Source organism: Mytilus californianus, unplaced genomic scaffold (genome assembly GCF_021869535.1).
Source record: "Mytilus californianus isolate M0D057914Y unplaced genomic scaffold, xbMytCali1.0.p SCAF_9, whole genome shotgun sequence".
NCBI classification, from domain to species: domain Eukaryota; kingdom Metazoa; phylum Mollusca; class Bivalvia; order Mytilida; family Mytilidae; genus Mytilus; species Mytilus californianus.
In genome coordinates, this window is record NW_026262745.1 from 6,061,667 (window position 1) to 6,080,542 (window position 18,876).

The 18,876-nt window shown below is 32.2% G+C and overlaps 1 protein-coding gene across 5 annotated transcripts in view; it reads right to left on the reverse strand.

Annotated features, from left to right (window-relative positions):
* Positions 1-555: 555 nt before the first annotated feature.
* The window catches only part of LOC127715708 (von Willebrand factor A domain-containing protein 7-like), a 34,320-nt gene continuing 15,999 nt past the window's right edge, over positions 556-18,876 (reverse strand). For 3 of the 5 annotated variants that reach the window (XM_052221865.1, XM_052221866.1, XM_052221867.1), the window contains exons 13-20: positions 18,357-18,510; positions 17,857-18,026; positions 10,689-10,800; positions 10,062-10,257; positions 6,722-6,791; positions 4,044-4,273; positions 2,936-3,086; positions 556-987 (exon numbers count right to left, since the gene is read on the reverse strand). In XM_052221865.1, the coding sequence (XP_052077825.1) occupies positions 751-987; positions 2,936-3,086; positions 4,044-4,273; positions 6,722-6,791; positions 10,062-10,257; positions 10,689-10,800; positions 17,857-18,026; positions 18,357-18,510 (1,320 nt within the window). In that variant the 3' untranslated portion in view covers positions 556-750. Of the gene's footprint in view, positions 988-2,935; positions 3,087-4,043; positions 4,274-6,721; positions 6,792-10,061; positions 10,258-10,684; positions 10,801-11,575; positions 11,694-17,856; positions 18,027-18,356; positions 18,511-18,876 lie in introns of those variants that run through there. The other 2 variants (XM_052221868.1, XM_052221869.1) reach the window with 2 other exon arrangements.

Below are 18,876 nucleotides of genomic sequence, written 5' to 3' on the forward strand. Positions count from 1 at the left end.
TGCTATCCATCATTTGAAATTAAATTATTTTAAGATGCATGTAGGGTCCGGTCTTTTAGACTCGGATGTTCAGTATTCCTACAATTCGGCTTTCTCCAAGAATGATAAATGGATTCCATGATGTAGCAAAGGGCGATGAAAGTGGCGTTAAAACAACCATCAATTAATTATACTGCATGTGAATCTTAATCTCCTGATTTTAAGTTCATCAGTGTTTACTTTCAGGACCTTTATGAAATATATATCTTCAGTAGATGTTTGATACATTATGACGATTTACAGATCGCGTTTGTGTTTCGATAAACGATTCGTCGTTTTTTTTTTTTGGGGGGGGGAGGGGGAATCGCTGAATTTTCGCAATAAAGCTCCATGCAGGGAACAATTGTGTCATGCAGACACACCTAGTTTTTTTCATTCGTTAAGGCATATAAGGAAATGACAAAGATGTTTAATCATATCTTCAAAATCAGCAACACATGCAATATCATGTTAATGAGCAATTACTGCATGATAGCTGTAAGTGTGATAAAAATTAAATCAAGATCGCACACCAAAAACGTTCATGACTATTTATTCAGAAATTATACACATATGATGAAAAGTCAATATGCACACAGTCACCGCAGATCCATACATCTACATACAAAACAAAAATATGATTGTTGCAAAAGAAATACAAAGTAATAATAGAGTCTGATATTTTGAACTTTTCAAGAAGAAAACACTTAGATAATAGTTTTGCAATTTGTTTCAAAGGTTTTCCTTCTCGTCACTAACCTCTGTTAATTTGACTGGATGGTATTCTACACTACTTGTTGGTTGATTTTTGTCTATTCCTCCTCCAATGTTTTGGTTTACATTATAACTTACATTATATGATGCCTGTTTATATTTTCTGTAAGCAATGAAACCTAGAATCGACAAAACAACAACAACAATGATGGCACTCACTACTATCGGTATGACAATTTCTGTATGACTACCATCCTAAAAAATATGAAATACAGTTTCCGAAGTTCAATTAGAAATTAGTTTAATACTACAAATCATATGATGTAATATAAAAAAATGAGGAAAAGTGATTGCAGAGACATTACGCGCAGTGTTTGTACTTCCTAAATGTTTTTGAAATTAGTATTAATACTAAATTCAAATTCTGCATAGTTAATATACATAGAAGAGAGGCGAAAGATAGCAAAGGGACATTCAAACTCATAAGTCGAAAATAAACTGGCAAAGCCATTGATAAAAAAACACCAAAAGACAATCAACAGTACACAAAACACAACATAGAAAACTGAAGACTGAGCAATGTCTCCGATATTGACATTTCGTTAATTTCAATTAGTGTACAAGTTAACATTTTTTTCTCTAAAAGTTCCAACTGCTGCTTTAGTTTTTAGTAGTAATCATTGACAATATGCTGCCTAATCCCTCGCGCAAGTCTAACCTTTATTGACGCCATAATATATTGGTTTAGTTGTGAAGTCAGACAACATATTTCACCGTAATGAAAATAGTCAAAGTTTACATATATTGTCACATCTGGTTGATGGATTGATGTTTGGTTTACCTTCACGTGTATGTATTTCACGCATGTGCAGGTAAATGGGGAAATATGGTTTCAATCCGTAATGGTGAAAGCCATAATAGAACCAAGGGTGCAAAAGTGAATATCTTAGAAGTCACCGTATGGTCATCCCATATAGGAAAATATCAATAATTTAATGACAGTTAACTGTGATAACGACAAAACATACATTCATTATATGCACTGTAGTGCTATAGAAAAGAAAAAAACAACGACAATACGTGTATGATTTTTGTACTTTACGCTTGTGTAGCATTTGTTTCTCGATCATGATGGATGAATGAAATGTGTCAACGACATTAACATTTTTTCAAAGATATAAAGTTTGTTCATTTCTTTTTTTAATTAACTTCTGTTTAAAAGACATTGGATGTTGGATGTGTACGGATTGATAATTTAGTCTTAGATGCATGATTTTTTTTATTAGTTGTTGGTGGCTTTGAACTAGCTGTCAGTAACTGCGAGTACTCTCAGATCTGTACTTAGTGTCTTTTTGTTGTTTGGATGTACAAGTACCAGGCCACGTCCTCTTGTATTCGTAGTATTTGTATTTTTATCTATCTGATGAGTTAAGCCTCTTTCAACTGATTTTTAAAGTTCGTTCTTATGTTGTATTGTTACACCACTGTCCCAGGTTAGGGGGAGGATTGGGATCCCGCTAACACTTTTTAACCCCACCACATTCTGTATGTATGTGCCTGTCCCAAGTCAGGAGCCTGTAATTCAGTGGTTGTCGTTTGTTTATGTGTTGCATATTTGTTTTTCGTTCATTTTTTGTACATAAATTAGGCCGTTAGTTTTCTCATTTGAATTGTTTTACATTGTCATTTCGGGGTCTTTTATAGCTGACTGTGCGGTATGGGTTTTGCTCATTGTTTAAGGCCGTAATGTGACCTATAGTTGCTAATTTCTGTGTTATTTGGTCTCTTGTGGAGAGTTGTCTCATTGGCAATCATACCACATCTTCTTTTTTATATTGAACACTTATCAAATTGAATAGTAAACGCCTTTTCACCTATTCTTATATTACTAATCGTTGTTTTAAACATATGTAATAACGCGTAATATTTGTTGATTTTTGTTTGAATAATCCTTTAGCTTTTTGCCTGTGCTTTTTGAAATTATTTTGTTTTTGTTGTTGCACGTTTTGTAACTGATAGTATAGATGAGAGAATCTCCAATGTATGTCTTCATGGATTCAATGTTTCAAACAAATCCTACCTGATATAGTTATACTTCCATGATCTATTTGACTATCTTAATACAAATATATTTTTTTCCATTTCAGTTTGGAAGGATCAATACCCTAATACATTTACAAATATACCATAATTATTATGTTACCGATTTGTCTGTGTTCACTTGGGTATCATCGATGTCATAAAATTTCATTGGTGTTACAATCTGTCCTCCTGAAAATTCTATTTTACACTGCGCTATATAACCATCAGTGTCCACAGCAGCAAGAATAACTGAAGGTGTACAGCAACTCCCTCTGTGTTGAGATGAAGCAATATATTAATACTATATGAAATGCATATATCTATCAGTTATGGCTGTACGGAGACCAGTGTGTTTCTTGAAGCGCATAATATACATGCACGTAAATCTTTTATTTGATACAAATATAATATATATCGATTTCATATCTTTTAACTTAAATGCAAATAAACTCATCATAGATACCAGGATTAAAATTGTGTACGTTAGACGCGCGTTTCGTCTACATAAGACTCATCACTGATAAAAACCGACCGTGCAGGACTCTCGTGGGTAGTCAAGGTCGTTAAACCCCCCCCTCCTTCCCTCGTTGTCGACTGATAAATTTTACATATTAAAATGCCTTACGATGGTGCCAAGGGAAAGTCACCACATAAAAACGGATAATTGACAATAGAAAATTAGAACTCATCTTTTTTTTTTATCGTAAATGATAGTATTGAGCTTTCCGTTCGGGATATAGATATCAAGATCATGGAAAGGACCGTGTTCATTGTAAGTATAAGCTTTTGTAAAGTAATTTCAACAGGATACATCTCTTTTGTGTACATACTAAAATCGTCATTATTGAGAGCCAAAATATCATTTGAATATCTACAAGTGTTATTACATTTTTGTATCAGATGTTGTTTCTATGGGTCTTTGCTATGCACAGTTAGTACCCATTGGAATTCCGATAACTTGGCGACAAAGCTTACTTGATACTGATGTTCGCAAGAACGTGCCATTGACTAGATAAATACTCATATTCCAATTATATAATACATAGCTTACTTGATACTGATTTTATGTAATACAAAGATTACTTGATATACTGATATTCACAGGACCATGTCATGGACTAGGTAAAGACCATTAAGATAATACAAAGTTTACTCAACACTGATATTCACAGAACCATGCTCTTGGCTATATAGAAAATCGTATTCCACTTTAATACTACAATGCTTACTTGATACTGATATTCACAGGACCATGCCTCAGACCAGAAATATCATCATAAACCAATTCGGTTGCTGATCCAACGGATGAAGTAAAATTTTCCAACTCAGTTCCTTTGAATGTTATCTCAGCATTTACGAACCAGTGATATTTATGGCATTGTGCGGTATTCAAGGAAGAATTATTACAAGTTCCATTCAAAACTACAACTGTACAATCCGGTCTTTCAATATCAGTTACCTTCAAAGATCAATTTCAACATCAGCGTAAAAGTAATTCCATCGAAGCAGGATAACATTTAAGTTAATTATCTATTCCTATTCTACATTTGGGAATGGAAAAACAAGATAGATGAAAATAAATACGACTGTCATAGTAAATAGTTGGCACTTATATAAGAAAGACTTCCTTAACAAAATTAATTGATATTTTGGAAAGTAAAACTCAATATTTTCATTCAAATACAACGTAATTAATTTTGGTTAGAGACGTCCTTTGATGCTTAGTTGCTTTACAATAAGCATGTACAATTTTCAATATTGTCTTTAACAGCATTATGCAGCGTTAAAAAATATTTCTACTTGATTGAAATGTGTTAGCAATGTTGATAATTTGAGGGAGAATATCATAGCAACTCTGTGAATAAAACAAATACAGGGAAAATTGGTTCAACCTCTTTCCTTATTCAAATTCACGTTAATACTATTTTAGTCAAGAAAATAACTTATCAAACAGTTGTTTCTAGTTGTTCTCGTACATTTTTGTATGTGCAGCTAAAATCTAAATCGCCGGAAGTCTTATACATGAGTTTAAATTTAATTTAACTAAAACCAACTAACTCATGTCATCAACAAACGTGTTTACGGACACCACAACTAAGACATCACTAAAGATAAGTTAAATCAAATACCTTATTACTTTATAAGATGTGCAAACATATTTGTTTGAAAAACGCGCTGACGGACATTGCAATATAGCCTAACTCTCAGTATAGGTTAATATTTTCAATCTTTAAATTCGAGTTTAAGAGACAAAATCTGTAAGATATGAAAATTTATGTCTGTTAGTCATTCCTCATATCACACAGTTGCTGATGAACTTTCGCATTTAAGGCAAACCTGAAAATACTAAAAAAACAGCCTACTTTTGTGAAATTCATTAACATTTATTTAATTTGTGAGCAATAGTCTTGCACAAAAATATATTTTGTTACAAATGCCTTACACAAAAATGTTTATATGAATAAAACATCTCTTTTCTAAGGAAATTGGTTCATAATTAATGCGGCGTTCATACATTGCCGATTATGGCTCCCGTTTGAGATTAGACAGCGATAAGACACGAAAAGTGAAAAAGTCGGATTACTATCCTCAATGATCTGGAATGTCCTATCATTGTCTGAACGCAGTCGTATACGTTTGTAGCAGTTTCCTACGGATCGGGAATGGTCCGGAGAGGTCGGCCAAGCACCGCGACAGTTAGGTGCGTCCCGTAACTTTCGGGGGGACTCAGTCGATTTTGTCTAGTCGGATTACAATCGTGACTATATCGTGACAGATTCTGCTGTATCGGATCAAAATCGTAATAATGTTCTGTGTTTTCTAAACGTTGTCCTGTGGAACGGGCATGATCTGGAGAAATTTGTCATTGCTGTTTTTTTGCCAATTGAGTCCAGATTGCAACCAGATGATGCCGAATGCGAAACGTCTTTGCCGAAACCGTTCCGGAAAAGTCCCGTTATTAATATGAAATTCGACAATTATGCCCACGTCAGAGTCTCGACAATTACAGAACACAATACGACTGAGTCCAGACCAAGCCGTTTGCAATGCGATACATCAGACTGTGATAGGATTGAGTTCCAACAGTACCTGATCATCCCGAATATGGCGACAGTTTTCTAACAGATATCTTCCGTCGTCGTCGGTTCACTGTCTGGTCACTGTCTGATATCTGTCGGATCACTGACTTTTATGCATCCTAATCATTTCAAAAGAATAAACACAATTTGGAAAAGAATGAAGATTGTTTTGGGGGAAATTTTAGGGCTCAAGTACGGCTTGTATTATTCGTATCATATTCTTTTTAAGTAAACTGGTGTCTGATTTATTTCAACTTTGTTTTTATTTTTGCATATTGTTTAGCTGCATGTTCTTGTCTTAAGTCAATCTACCAATTTGCACTACTGTGCTCTACTGTGCAATCATTATTTTGTTGAACCCCTAATGATTGTAGAACTGAGAAAAAGTTATCACATTTGCAAATCTACAAATTTTGTTTTTTTCCAGAGAATTATTGAATAACTGAAAAAAAACACGTTGGCGCTTTCCAGGATTTACCTTCTCCGGAACGCTCAAACCCAAACATGAGGGAGCAAATGAAAGTAAGAATATATGAACACATGATTAGCTATGTGACCAAAAGGGATTTAAAACAACCAAAACCATCCAAGATCAAGTTTCTTAATAATTACCAAAATTGATTAACGTAGAATTTAAAGAAAGTATTCTACAAATAATGTCAGTACTTAAACAATGACTACACATTTAATGAAACCAACGGAGACTAACATTCCACTAGCACCGGTATCAACCAGTTGCTATGAAAATAAAAATAACACTCAAATACATTTGATGTGCCAAAAGGATGTACATATACTTGATAAGCAAAATCGGTATCTTTACTTACGAGAACCGTTTTTGTAATTCTTTGAGTTATTTCGGATGTGGATCCTAGATACACTGTTATGGCATATTTCCTACAAGTTATAAGTAGATTAGTTTACCGTTGATATTTCATATATATATATATATATATATAAACAAGTCTAAATTGAAAACAACGTTCAAACCTATGATTGCGTTGGATAAAAACCGCAATTTTTATACGTGTGCATGCAAAACAAATTTCTTGGAAGAAGGGTCTAAATACAGCACAAACAACATTTTCCAAAAGACCAAAAAAGTGAAAGATATATATATATAAAGATCCATTTCGTTACATCTTGTGATCCGTTTATTTGGCAATCGCCAATGGCAGTCAGCAGGATTTAAGAACATCTGTTGTTCGACCTGTTAGTCAAATGCGTTTTGTTTAAATATACTTTTTCACTTTTTTGGTCTTTTGGAAAATGTTGTTTGTGCTGTATTTAGACCTCTCTACCAAGAAATTTGTTTTGCATGCACACGTATAAAAATTGCGGTTTTTATCCAACGCAATCGCAGGTTTGAACGTTGTTTTCAATTTAGTCTTATTTATATATATATATAAATATATTCTTTAATATTTTTCCTAATGAACGCAAAAGTAGTTCAAAAGAATTAATCAATATCTATCTTTATAGAAATGAGCCAGATTCGACCGTAATGTTTTTTTTTTGTCTTAATGAAAACATTTTACACTTCAACTAATGCATATATATTGATAGTCTATATAGTGTAAGAATGAATTTCAAACATTGCAATGGTGAATTTCAGACATATTCTAACCCAGTTATCTAGCAAATATCCTGTACAGAGTTGAAATCTAATGGAGACAATATGTCGTAGAGTTGTAAAAAAAATAAATATATGACGAATGAAAAACTAAATTGTGTGTGCTTTAATGACAGCTGCAAATACATATTACTAGTATATATAAGATTTTTACATGACAGGTACTGTGCTAGTAGTATCATTATTAAATTAGAATAATTATTTATCATTTTGTTTATCATTATGATTGTAATTATAGTTAGTTATACATACAAATAACAGCTTTCAATATAAAATTCAAATCCTGATACTTTAGGCTATTCCGAATGAATTGCTGTGAAGTATATTTCAATTATTGTTCTCTTTTATTTGTTGTATCATAGTACTCATTTAACGATTAATAATCAGAGCTCTCTCCAAAAACCAATAACTAGAGGCACTCATGAGCCTGTGTCGCTCACCTTGGTCTATATGCATATTCAACAAAGGACACTCTCCAACATTGTAGACGAGAATAGAATTAATCACAATAATCTCTGGGCTTTTATTTGTATCTTATATTGCTGATCATTGAAGTCTGTTCAGTTTCTCTCTATCTTCATGATCTTATTTAGCTTTTGCTCCAAACACAAAAGAGGGTAAAAAAACTCCTATAAAGAGTAACAATCTACAAATTATATCAGCAAAATTTGACATGTTAGTAAGTCTTGTCTTGCTTATCATTTTTGATTATTCAAGTTTCTATCAATCTATTATAATTTTATCATAAAAGGCAAAATCCCCCAAAAAATGGTAAAAATCGTAACTAAAGGGCAATAACTCTCATAAGGCGTCGTCGGACAATTTCTGCCATTTGTTTTAATTGTAGATCTTGTCTTGTTGATCATTTTTGTATATTTAAGTTTCTTTCTATCTATTATAAGTTTTTTAAAGATATAAGACAAAAACGCAAAAACAATTGTACAAATCGGCATCAAAGGGCAATAACTCTAATAAGAAGTCAACTGATGATTTCAACATTAAAACTTCTTTGAAGAACTTGTCCTTCTGATCATTTTTGCAGTTTAATGTTTCTCTCTATCTTTTATAGTTTTCAAGATATTAGACAAAATCGAAAAAAGTGGTAAAATTTGTCATTTAAGGGCAATTACTCCTACAGGAAATCGTCTAACAGTTTTGACGTATATGGATAATTGGAAGAACTCAACATTTTGAACAATTTTACCCCTTTCAGATTTCATCTCTTTATAACGGTTATCAGAATAATAGACAAAACTTGCATTTGACCCCATATTTTCAATTTATGCCATGTCGACCATCTTTGTTGGCGGGCAGGGTCATCGGACACATTTTATAAACTAAATACCCTAATGATGATTTTGGCCAAGTTTGATTCTATTTGGCCTAGAAGTTTCAGAGGAGAAGATTTTTGTAAAAGATTACAAAAATTTACGAAAAATTGTTAAAAATTGACTATAAAGGGCGAAACTCCTTAAGGGGTCAATTGACAATTATGGTCATGTTAACTTATTTGTAGATCTTACTTTGCTAAACATTATTGCTGTTTACAGTTTATCTCTATCTATAATAATATTCAAGATAATTTCCAAAAAACTGCAAAATTTCCTTAAAATAACTAATTCAGGGTTAGCAACCCAACAACGGGTTGTCTGATTCGTCTGAAAATATCAGGGCAGATATAACTTTACTTGATGAACATTTTTATCAGTTTTCAGATTTGCTCTCAATGCTTTAGTTTCAGAGATATAAGACATAAACTGCATTTTACCCCTATGTTCTATTTTTAGCCTAGTCGGCCATTTTGATCGGCGGGCGGGATCATCGGACAAATTTTTTAAACTAAATACCCTAATGATGATTGTGGCAAAGTTTGATTCTATTTGGCCCAGTAGTTTCAGAGGAGAAGATTTTTGTGAAAGATTACAAAAATTATGAAAAATTGTTAAAAATTGACTATAAAGGGCAATAACTCCTTAAGAGATCAATTGACCATTTTGTTCATGTTGACTTATTTGTAGATCTTACTTTGTTGTACATTATTGCTGTTTACAGTTTATCTATATCTATAATAATATTGAAGATAAAAAGCAAAAACTGCAAAATTTTCTTGAAATTACCAATTCAGGGACAGCAACCCAACAACGGGTTGTCTAATTTGTCTGAAAATTTCAGAGCAGATAGATCTTGACCTGATGAACAATTTTATCAAATTTGCTCCAAATGCTTTAGTTTCAGAGATATAAGCCAAAATCTACATTTTACCCCTATGTTCTATTTTTAGCCATGGTGGCCATCTTGGTTAGCGGGCCGGGTCGTCGGACATAATTTTTAAACTAGATATCCCAATGATGATTGTGGCTAAGTTTGGTTACCTTTGGGCCAGTAGTTTTAGAGAAGAAGATTCTTGTAAAAGTTAACGGACGACGGACGACGACGGACGACGACGGACGACAGACGCAAAGTGATGAGAAAAGCTCACTTGGCCCTTTGGGCAAGGTGAGCTAAAAAGGTAACTAAAAAGTAAAGAAACGTACAAGATATTAGATACTGAGGTAGGCTTCAATGTAAACGATCCATTACTTGTTTCTCCCGCTAAAATTGTATGCTGTCTTCTAATTGGTAATACTGAAGCAGAATGGTCGTCTGATATCGCTACTTCAGAAGTTTCATTAATTGTTCCTGTATTTTCCACCTCATAATATACTAACACTTCTTTTCCAATAACTGCACCTAGGTTTATAAATGAATTAGATGATGTAAATTGAAGGTTTCTAAAGGTAAGATTAATCCGACAAATATTTTTATTCATTATAGTAACATGCTAGATTAAAACCGATTGCATTACTAGAAAGATCAGAATAGAATATTGCGATTAGAGAAAGGGAAACATTAGATATGATTTCATTCTTAAATTAATTGACCAAAAACTATTTGTAATATGATCAATCTCTGAAGAATCATACTTTCATAACCAGCGAATTAGGAAAACAACTGTTCAAAACTGAGTCTGAAAGATGCAGATGCTAAGGCTGATATATAGTTATAAAAAATGGTGAGTTAACACATTAAAATATGCAGAATTAGTTGGTATCAGCTTTGTTTACCGTTTTGATTTTAAAGTCATTTCTATGTTTCTTTAAATATTCGTTTTACATACTCACTATCAGGAGGAATTATTCTTAGCTTCATATTTGTAGGTTTAAAAACTAGTGAATTTTTCCTGGAAAATTCAAATCCGTTCGTGTCTGTTCCGTTTAATTTCAGTTGAAAAAACTACAACGACAATTTCATATGAACACGCACAGTTGAATATGAAATAAGCTACGAACAAGTAAACATTTTCATCTCTTTTTAAGGCAAATAAAAATGACTATGTCATTACGGTACTGAATTGTGACAACATGCTTCAAACGACATGATATACGATGAAAAAAATAAGTCTGCAAGAATCGACTTTAAATGATCAGTATATATCCAAAACTTAATCCTAATGTCCAATATAAGCTTGTAAAATCTGTACAGTCGACATATTAATGACAAATAAATAATGTCTTAATGACCGACTGGTACTAAATACATCACTTGCAGTAAGTACGCTATTGAAGCTTCGTCAAAATATTTTTACTAGTCTAACATTTTCACAAGCAAATTAGTTCAATTAAATAAATGAACTGATTTTTTTTATATAAAGGCTTATGCAAATCTATGTATACATTAAGAAAGGCTACCTCTGATAATATCTAACGATGTAGGCTAAAAAAAAAAATTCCAATTTTTTTATTCTTTTTTAAATTTTGAAAATTTCACCAAATAATTAAAATTTAAATTTATAAACTTCGTTTTAAAATTTAATAGTTTAGATATTTAAGCAAACTTTAAAAATACTAAACTGAACGAAATGAAATTTACCAAAACAAATCAAAACGAAAACAATATTTTCTGAAAAAAATAAATATAATGAAAATTATAAAACAAGAGGCTAACTTGTGACTTACCGAATTACATATTACCGGGTTTGTAATAAAATGAGCAAGACGAGTTTTTGGTGGGGTTCGTGTTGGTCAGTCTTTAGTTTTCTATGTTGTGTTTTGTGTACTATTGTTTGTCTATTCGCCCCTCTTTTATTTGATCCACAGGGTGCAAAGGAAAAATATGTTTCTTTAATTCTACAAAATAATTAGTAAGACGTGATTTTGACACACTTTGATTCTCTAACTAAAAGAACAATATGCAGAAATTACTTGTCGACTTTGTGATTACTGCTTTTTTTAAATAGCGAATAAAAGGAAACGGAATATTCGATTTTCGAAATAAGGGATAGTTCCGTATTTGTTATTTGCACTTTTGTAAGTTATCGTGCGACAATCAAATTTGAGCAAAATACAAGTACACAGCCACGTCTAGTCAGAATGGAGTGTGCCGAAAGAGTACCACTCTCTCTGCACGTTACGAACCGTAACAACAACTTTTTGAGTGGTTCGTTGATTGCAAAGTTTCTGTCCATATCAAATATACCTTCATTTTCCAGTGACGATCTAGATTTGTTGACCTTCATCCTGAACGGACTCTATTACAGGACCTACCTATTGTATTTATTGTTAATTTGTTATCGTCTTGGGTATGCATGCACTGGCAACAGACAATCAATCATTTAAAATAGGCCGTGTATATATAAATTAAAAAGAAACTCAGGTTTCAACTCCCTCGGAATAAGTTTCCCTTAGCTGGATTTTGCTACTTTTAATGTCCCTTTTGGCAATACACCTTTTCAATTGTTTTCTTATTCCTAGTTTTAAAACTCATGAGTTCGCCTCTGTAATATGTATCAATCATTTTATTATTGACTGTAAATACAAAGTTAGCATGAGATTGAATTGAAAAGACTATGAATCCCCTGTACTCGGTTCTAAGGACCGTTTTAAAAAGCACCCAGAGATTTCTTATATATCGTAATACTGTAAGGTTATTGTAAAATATTTTCAGTACAGAAAATTAACATTAAATCAAAAAGGTTAAATTTGATCAATATTGAAATATATTTTGTGACTTCATGGGAATATATATTATTATTCTTCGCTAAAGATAATAGTTGAAATCTAGAAAAAAAAGTTATTAATGCAAAGAATGCCTTCTTTCGTATTCACATGTTTTCTTTAAAAAAAACAGTGCATTTGTTAAAAAAACTAGGACGTTTTAAAATTTGCTCTCTAAAAACCAGGGCAATGTAAAACGCTGAATTTTAAGTGGAATTCAAGGACATAGTTTTTGCCTTAAATATGTATAGTATTTAGAATAAGATGGACAGTCATGAATTGATCCATTATACTTGCTAAATAGCAGGGGGAAAAAAGAATTTTTTTTGCCCGAAAACAAAAGCAAACGAAACGAAACAAAACGAAATGAATATGTTTAAATACCAATCAAGGTAAAAAAAAAAAAAATCAAGAGACAGACTGGCATCAAAGCGGAGAAAATTGAATAAAACAAATAAATATTTCTAAAGAGTGGAGACTTAATTTAAAAAAAGAAAGAAGAAACACTTTGATTATGGTAATTCTTATGTAGGAATAAAAAGAACAAAAAAAGTTGAATCATTTTTAATTGCAAAAACAATATTTAAGGTAGAGGCTTTATTTCTTTAAACAAATCGGACATCACATGATATATCAGTATCCTGAAATTTTTAAGGTAATATTAAAAAAAAACAATTCCCGAACCTATTTCAAACTCCATCAAACATGTTAACTTTACCTACAATAAAAAATCTCCAACAGAAGCTAAGCATTTCAGATAATTTATTTATAACTATTTGGTTATCACAATCAATCAAAAGATAACAGCGAATTTCGAATTTATTGGTCGTAATGGACAAAAGGAATTCTAGATTGGAAAGTCTACTCCAATTTAACAATTGTGTTTGTTCTACACTTTTACTCAAACGTCACTTGCTTGATAAAGCGCCCATCAATTCATGAGAACAGTGAAAACTGACCAACTCGCAGTTAGTCGAATAATGTGGTAAGATTGAGTATGTAAATATGTATGTTAAGCAATAATGATTCAACCAAAATGGTTTAATGAAGGTGAATTCCCTAAAATTTGAAGTCAGATTTTTTATTTTGCTTTTCGGCTTCTTACTATCTGCATCCATGTCGGCTGATAGAATCATTGAACGTACATTTTGAACGATCATCTTTAGTCTTTTATCCATTTCATGACGATCATATATTGCCTTTTATTATTGATTTCAAGTCCAAGTATTGGTACGGTAACTGAAATACCGAATCAGTGGTGTCGTAATGAACGTCGCCTCAAATGTGGGAGGTTGTGGATTGGATTTTATTTTGTATACAAGTATCTGCTTTACCCTGTTTATCCCCTATACATGCTGTCTAAACCAATCATTAGAAGCTTGTAGCCAGGATAATGGTAAGAGGTAGACCATTTATATCAACTCAGCGTGATACTTTCTGAAAGTTAAATGAATTCATACCACATAAACATATCACAGAAACATTTCAGTCTGAATATCCATGTAATAGTCGCCGCTGTACATAAAGCGTCATTCTATCCATATGAGCTGTTTGCATTTTGATTAATGTGTGCCCTCAGTTTTAATTACATGAGCAACACCATGCAATGTTAATGATAAGGAAATATTTGTTTGTGTTGTCATAAGTTTGTGTATATGATGTTTTATCTCTCTTGGAGAGGCTTGCAGATACTTAGCCTTTTGTCCAGTCCAATTTAATATATTTTGAAAAAGAAAAACACATTGTTAAACAAAACCGCAATTTAAATATTATGTTTTATAAGTTCACATCACCGATACACATTTTAGAAAGTTGAAGTGACCAATTTTAGTGGTAAATAATTTTGGTTGATTTTTGTCTTTATTGATTAAGCATTATTTTGGTCGTTGGTAGTCTTATTTTATTATGTCATGTAAAACTATAGGTAAAACATCCGGCTGAGATATTGTATTTTCGAGTGATATTAAATGCAATCAGATCGATTAACTGCTATTTCGCAAGTATTTATAGATTATCGTTGATCATCTCAACGAGATTGATTTTCTCGCTTGAGCCGGTACGGCGAAAGTGAGAAAAGCAATCGAATTGAGATGACCAATGATAATCTGTTTATCGCTATTTTACCTATGACGACGTTGTTAATTTCATTGACAATGGGCACGTGCGTCCTTAGTTTCTAGCGATAATTTTTCATATCATTCGACTCCGCTGAGAAAGAAAATTATCAGTCAGCAAGATCAAAGGTAAATTTCGTAAAATAGCGATAAAATAATTTATTCATGACTGTTCATCTTATTCTGAATGCTATAAATATTTAAGGCAAAAACTATTTCCTTGAATTTAACTTAATACTCAGCGTTTTAAATTGCCCTGGTTTTTCGAGGACAAATTTCAAAACGTCCTAGGTTTTTAAAAAATGGGCCGGGTTTTGTTTTAAAAGAAAAAATGTGAATACGAAAAAAGGGATTTTTTGCATTAAAAACTATTTTTTCTAGATTTCAACTGTTATCTATAGTTAATTTTCAGTACTGAAAATATTTTACAATAATCTTGCAGTATTACGATATATAAGAAATCTTTGGGTGCTTTTTAAAACTGCCTTTAGCACCGAGTACAGGGGATTCATAGTCTTTGCGTTTCAATCCCATGCTAACTTTGTATTTACAGTTAATAATAGAATGATTGATACATATTACAGAGGCGAACTCATGAGTTCTAGAAATAGGGATAAGAAAACTTAGGAATAGCAGTGAAATGTCAGAAAAAATTATATAAAACCAAATTTTCTACTAAAAGAGAACTCCCCGCAATAAATTAGATTACAGTAACAAAAACCTTAATCCGCCCATGTACTATTTGCCATTGACAATACCATTTGAAGTGAATGGAATATCCAATAAGAATTTAAACAAAACTTGACAGCATACGTTCGAAGCGCTTTTCTGTATTAACCTACATCCGGAACGCTCAAAGCTGAATATTTGGAAGCCAAGTAAATATAAGAACCGAAACAATTGAAAAGGTGAATGGCCAAAAGGGACATTAAAAATAGCAAAATCCACCTAAGGGAAACTTTGCCCGAGGGATTTGAAACCTGAGTTTCTTTATAATTTATATATAAACGACCTATTTTAAATGATTGATTGTTGGTGGCCAGTGGCAGATATTTCATGCATGTTCAGGACGATAACAAATTAACAATAGATAAAATAGGTAGGTCCTGTAATAGAGTCAGTTCAGGATGAAGGTCGGCAAATTTAGATAGCCACTGGAAAATGAGAGTATATTGGATAGGGACAGAAACTTTGCAATCAACGAACCACTCTAAGAACTGTTGCAACGGTTTGTAACATGCAGAGAGCGTGGCACTCTCTCTTCACGCCCCATTCTGACTGGACGTGGCTGCGTACTTGTATTTTACTCAAAGTTGATTTTCGCACGATAACTTACAAAAGTGCAAATAACAAATACGGATCTATCCCTTATTTAATAAATCGAATATCCCGTTTTCTTTTATTTGCTATTTAAAAATAGCAGTAATCACAAAGTCGACAAGTAATTTCTGCATATTGTTCATTTAGTTAGAGAATCAAAGTGTGTCAAAATCAGGTCTTACTAATTATTTTTAAGACTTAAAGAAACATATTTCTCTTTTTTCACCCTGTAGATCAAACAAAAGAGGGGCGAAAGATAACAGAGGGACATTCACTCATATGTCGAAAATAAACAGACAACGCCATGGCTAAAAAAGAAAAAGACCAATAGACACAGTACACAAAACGCAACATAGAAAACTAAAGACTGAGCGACACGAACCCCATAAAAAAATGGGGGTGATCTCAGGTGCTCCGGAAGAGTAAGCAGATACTGCTCCACATGTGGCACCTGTCGTGTTGCTCATGTTATTACAAACCCGGTAATAAGTAATTCGGTAGGTCACAAGTTAGCCTCTTGTTTTATCATTTTAATTATATTTAGTTTTTTTTTCAGAAAATATTGTTTTCGTTTTGATTTGTTTTGGTAAATTTCATTTCGTTTCCTTCCATTCTTATTCCGTTTCGCACTTGTAACAGGTATCCACTTTTTAGTCCTTTCCCCTTTTTCTATATTTTAATCAAAGATCTAAAAATTCAAACTTTCAAAAAGCGAAATGATCAAAACTGTACGTTCAGTTTAGTATTTTTAACGTTTGCTTAAATATCTAAACTATCAAATTTTAAAACGAAATTTTGAAATTTTAATCATTTGGTGAAATTTTCAAAATTTAAAAAAAAATAAAAAATTTGGAATTTTGATATTTTAAAACTTTGATCAAAAATCAAAAAAACTTAAATTTGAAAACTTTTTGAAATTTTGAATTGATAAGTGTTACACGGACCGTAATAGACAACAATAACCTAGGCACAATTAAAGTGAGAAAGGGGAAAATATAATATAATAGATAAGACGGCGTACTTCGGAGAGGAAAGCGGAATTTTAAGAAATTTTCAATAATCGAATTGATATAAATATAAAGTATACCAAACGCAGTGATTACAAAACAACTGTATAATAAAAATGTACTAGACTAATTACAAACGTCTGTGCTTGAATAATGATATAACCGTGAACAAATATATAAAATGCCAATTTCTATGAACCTTTTGCGATATAGTCATATAAATTAGTATGTACATTTTGTTGTAGAACTTTAGTCTATGACATTATAATAATATTCATAATAGAAAAGAGTTCCAATGTCCCCAGCGTTGCACATATTTGAACTGTCCAACGGCAATAACTAAAGAACAAAAAAAATATTTCAACTAATTTACACATATTTTACAAGAAACAAAGGAATGAGATAATGCACAAATAAAGCAATTGAAAATTCATGCTTTGGCAAGGGAAACCCAAAACTGATCGGACACAAAAACAAAAAAGGAGGTTCACAATAGCACCCCGAGAATGTTTCAATAAATTGTAATAACGGTTTAGGAGGAGTGTCAGGTACAAAATGGGTACCATATCAATAATCACTATGATATTCAGATGGTCCATGTCATCACAAAGTATATCCAAAATCTTTCAGATGAAGAAAAGAAATAGAATAGCAAAGGAGATTATGTAATTAAGATTCTATGAAAATGCCACATAATTCTGTTCATCAGGTCAGGAGCAGTTGTCGATACAAAAATGACACACAAGGACAAACAAACTCCCACTTAGAATGTTGGGGTATAATAATTCAATCCCTTTCATTTTAAGATTATTTCATTACAAAATGGTAACTATCTATTTACTAGGGTTATCATACCTGGTTTGGAGTAGTGAATATGGCGGCACATCTTACTGCCATAAGTGTTGTCGTCTGAATAATAGGAATATTAAACAATGCATTCCCCAATATATCAGTGAGGATAAGGTCATTACATGTCCCATTTTCTCCAAGGTTATAAATGTTTACATAAAATGTATAGTTCTTTCCTACAATTTAAAGAAAAATGTTAAGTATATTGAAAAGTACATTTTTATCATTTTTGTTACCATTACATGTATGAAAAACCATGAATCAATAACCATTTCCCAAACAAAGGCACATGTATTTTCAAAATTTATTACCAAATACGAAGTTACAGATTCACCAGTTCAATTAAAGGGAGGAAGAAAAGAATAAATGGTTTTAAAAAGAAAAACGTAATCAAAACCAAAAAAGTATGCATGCAGTTAGATTACGGATTTCAAACTATTTTTTATATAAGGCCTTTTTCAATTAGATAAACAGAATTGTGGTTGTAAAATGTTTTATTACTTTACCCGCAATAGGACTTCCTTTCAGGATAGGTAAGGCACCACTTTCAGTGTATTCAAGTATCTCTGTTTCTAGTTTAACTGGACTTTGTGCTGTTATATTAACTGACCATTTATAAGATGAACTCCTCTCTAAATTATATCTGCCTGAAGGTGGATGCTGAATTTTGAAGAAATTAAACGGCTATAATTGTATTCATGTAAACCTCTTACACAATACGATATGACATTATTTATCTCTATCATTATCTTTATATTTGAAGATGTTTAGCAATGAAAACGCTTTTTATTTAGATGTCATATATCAGAAGCATGCAGATATCTTTTCCTGCAAATAGAACAAACACAACCTCATTATTGCCATTTTTATCATGCATATATCTGACATCAGACTCGGACTTCTCTGAACTGAATTTTAATGTGCGTATTGTTATGCGTTTACTTTTCTACATTGGCTAGAGGTATAGGGGGAGGGTTGAGATCTCATAAACATGTTTAATCCCGCCGCATTTTTGCACCTGTCCCA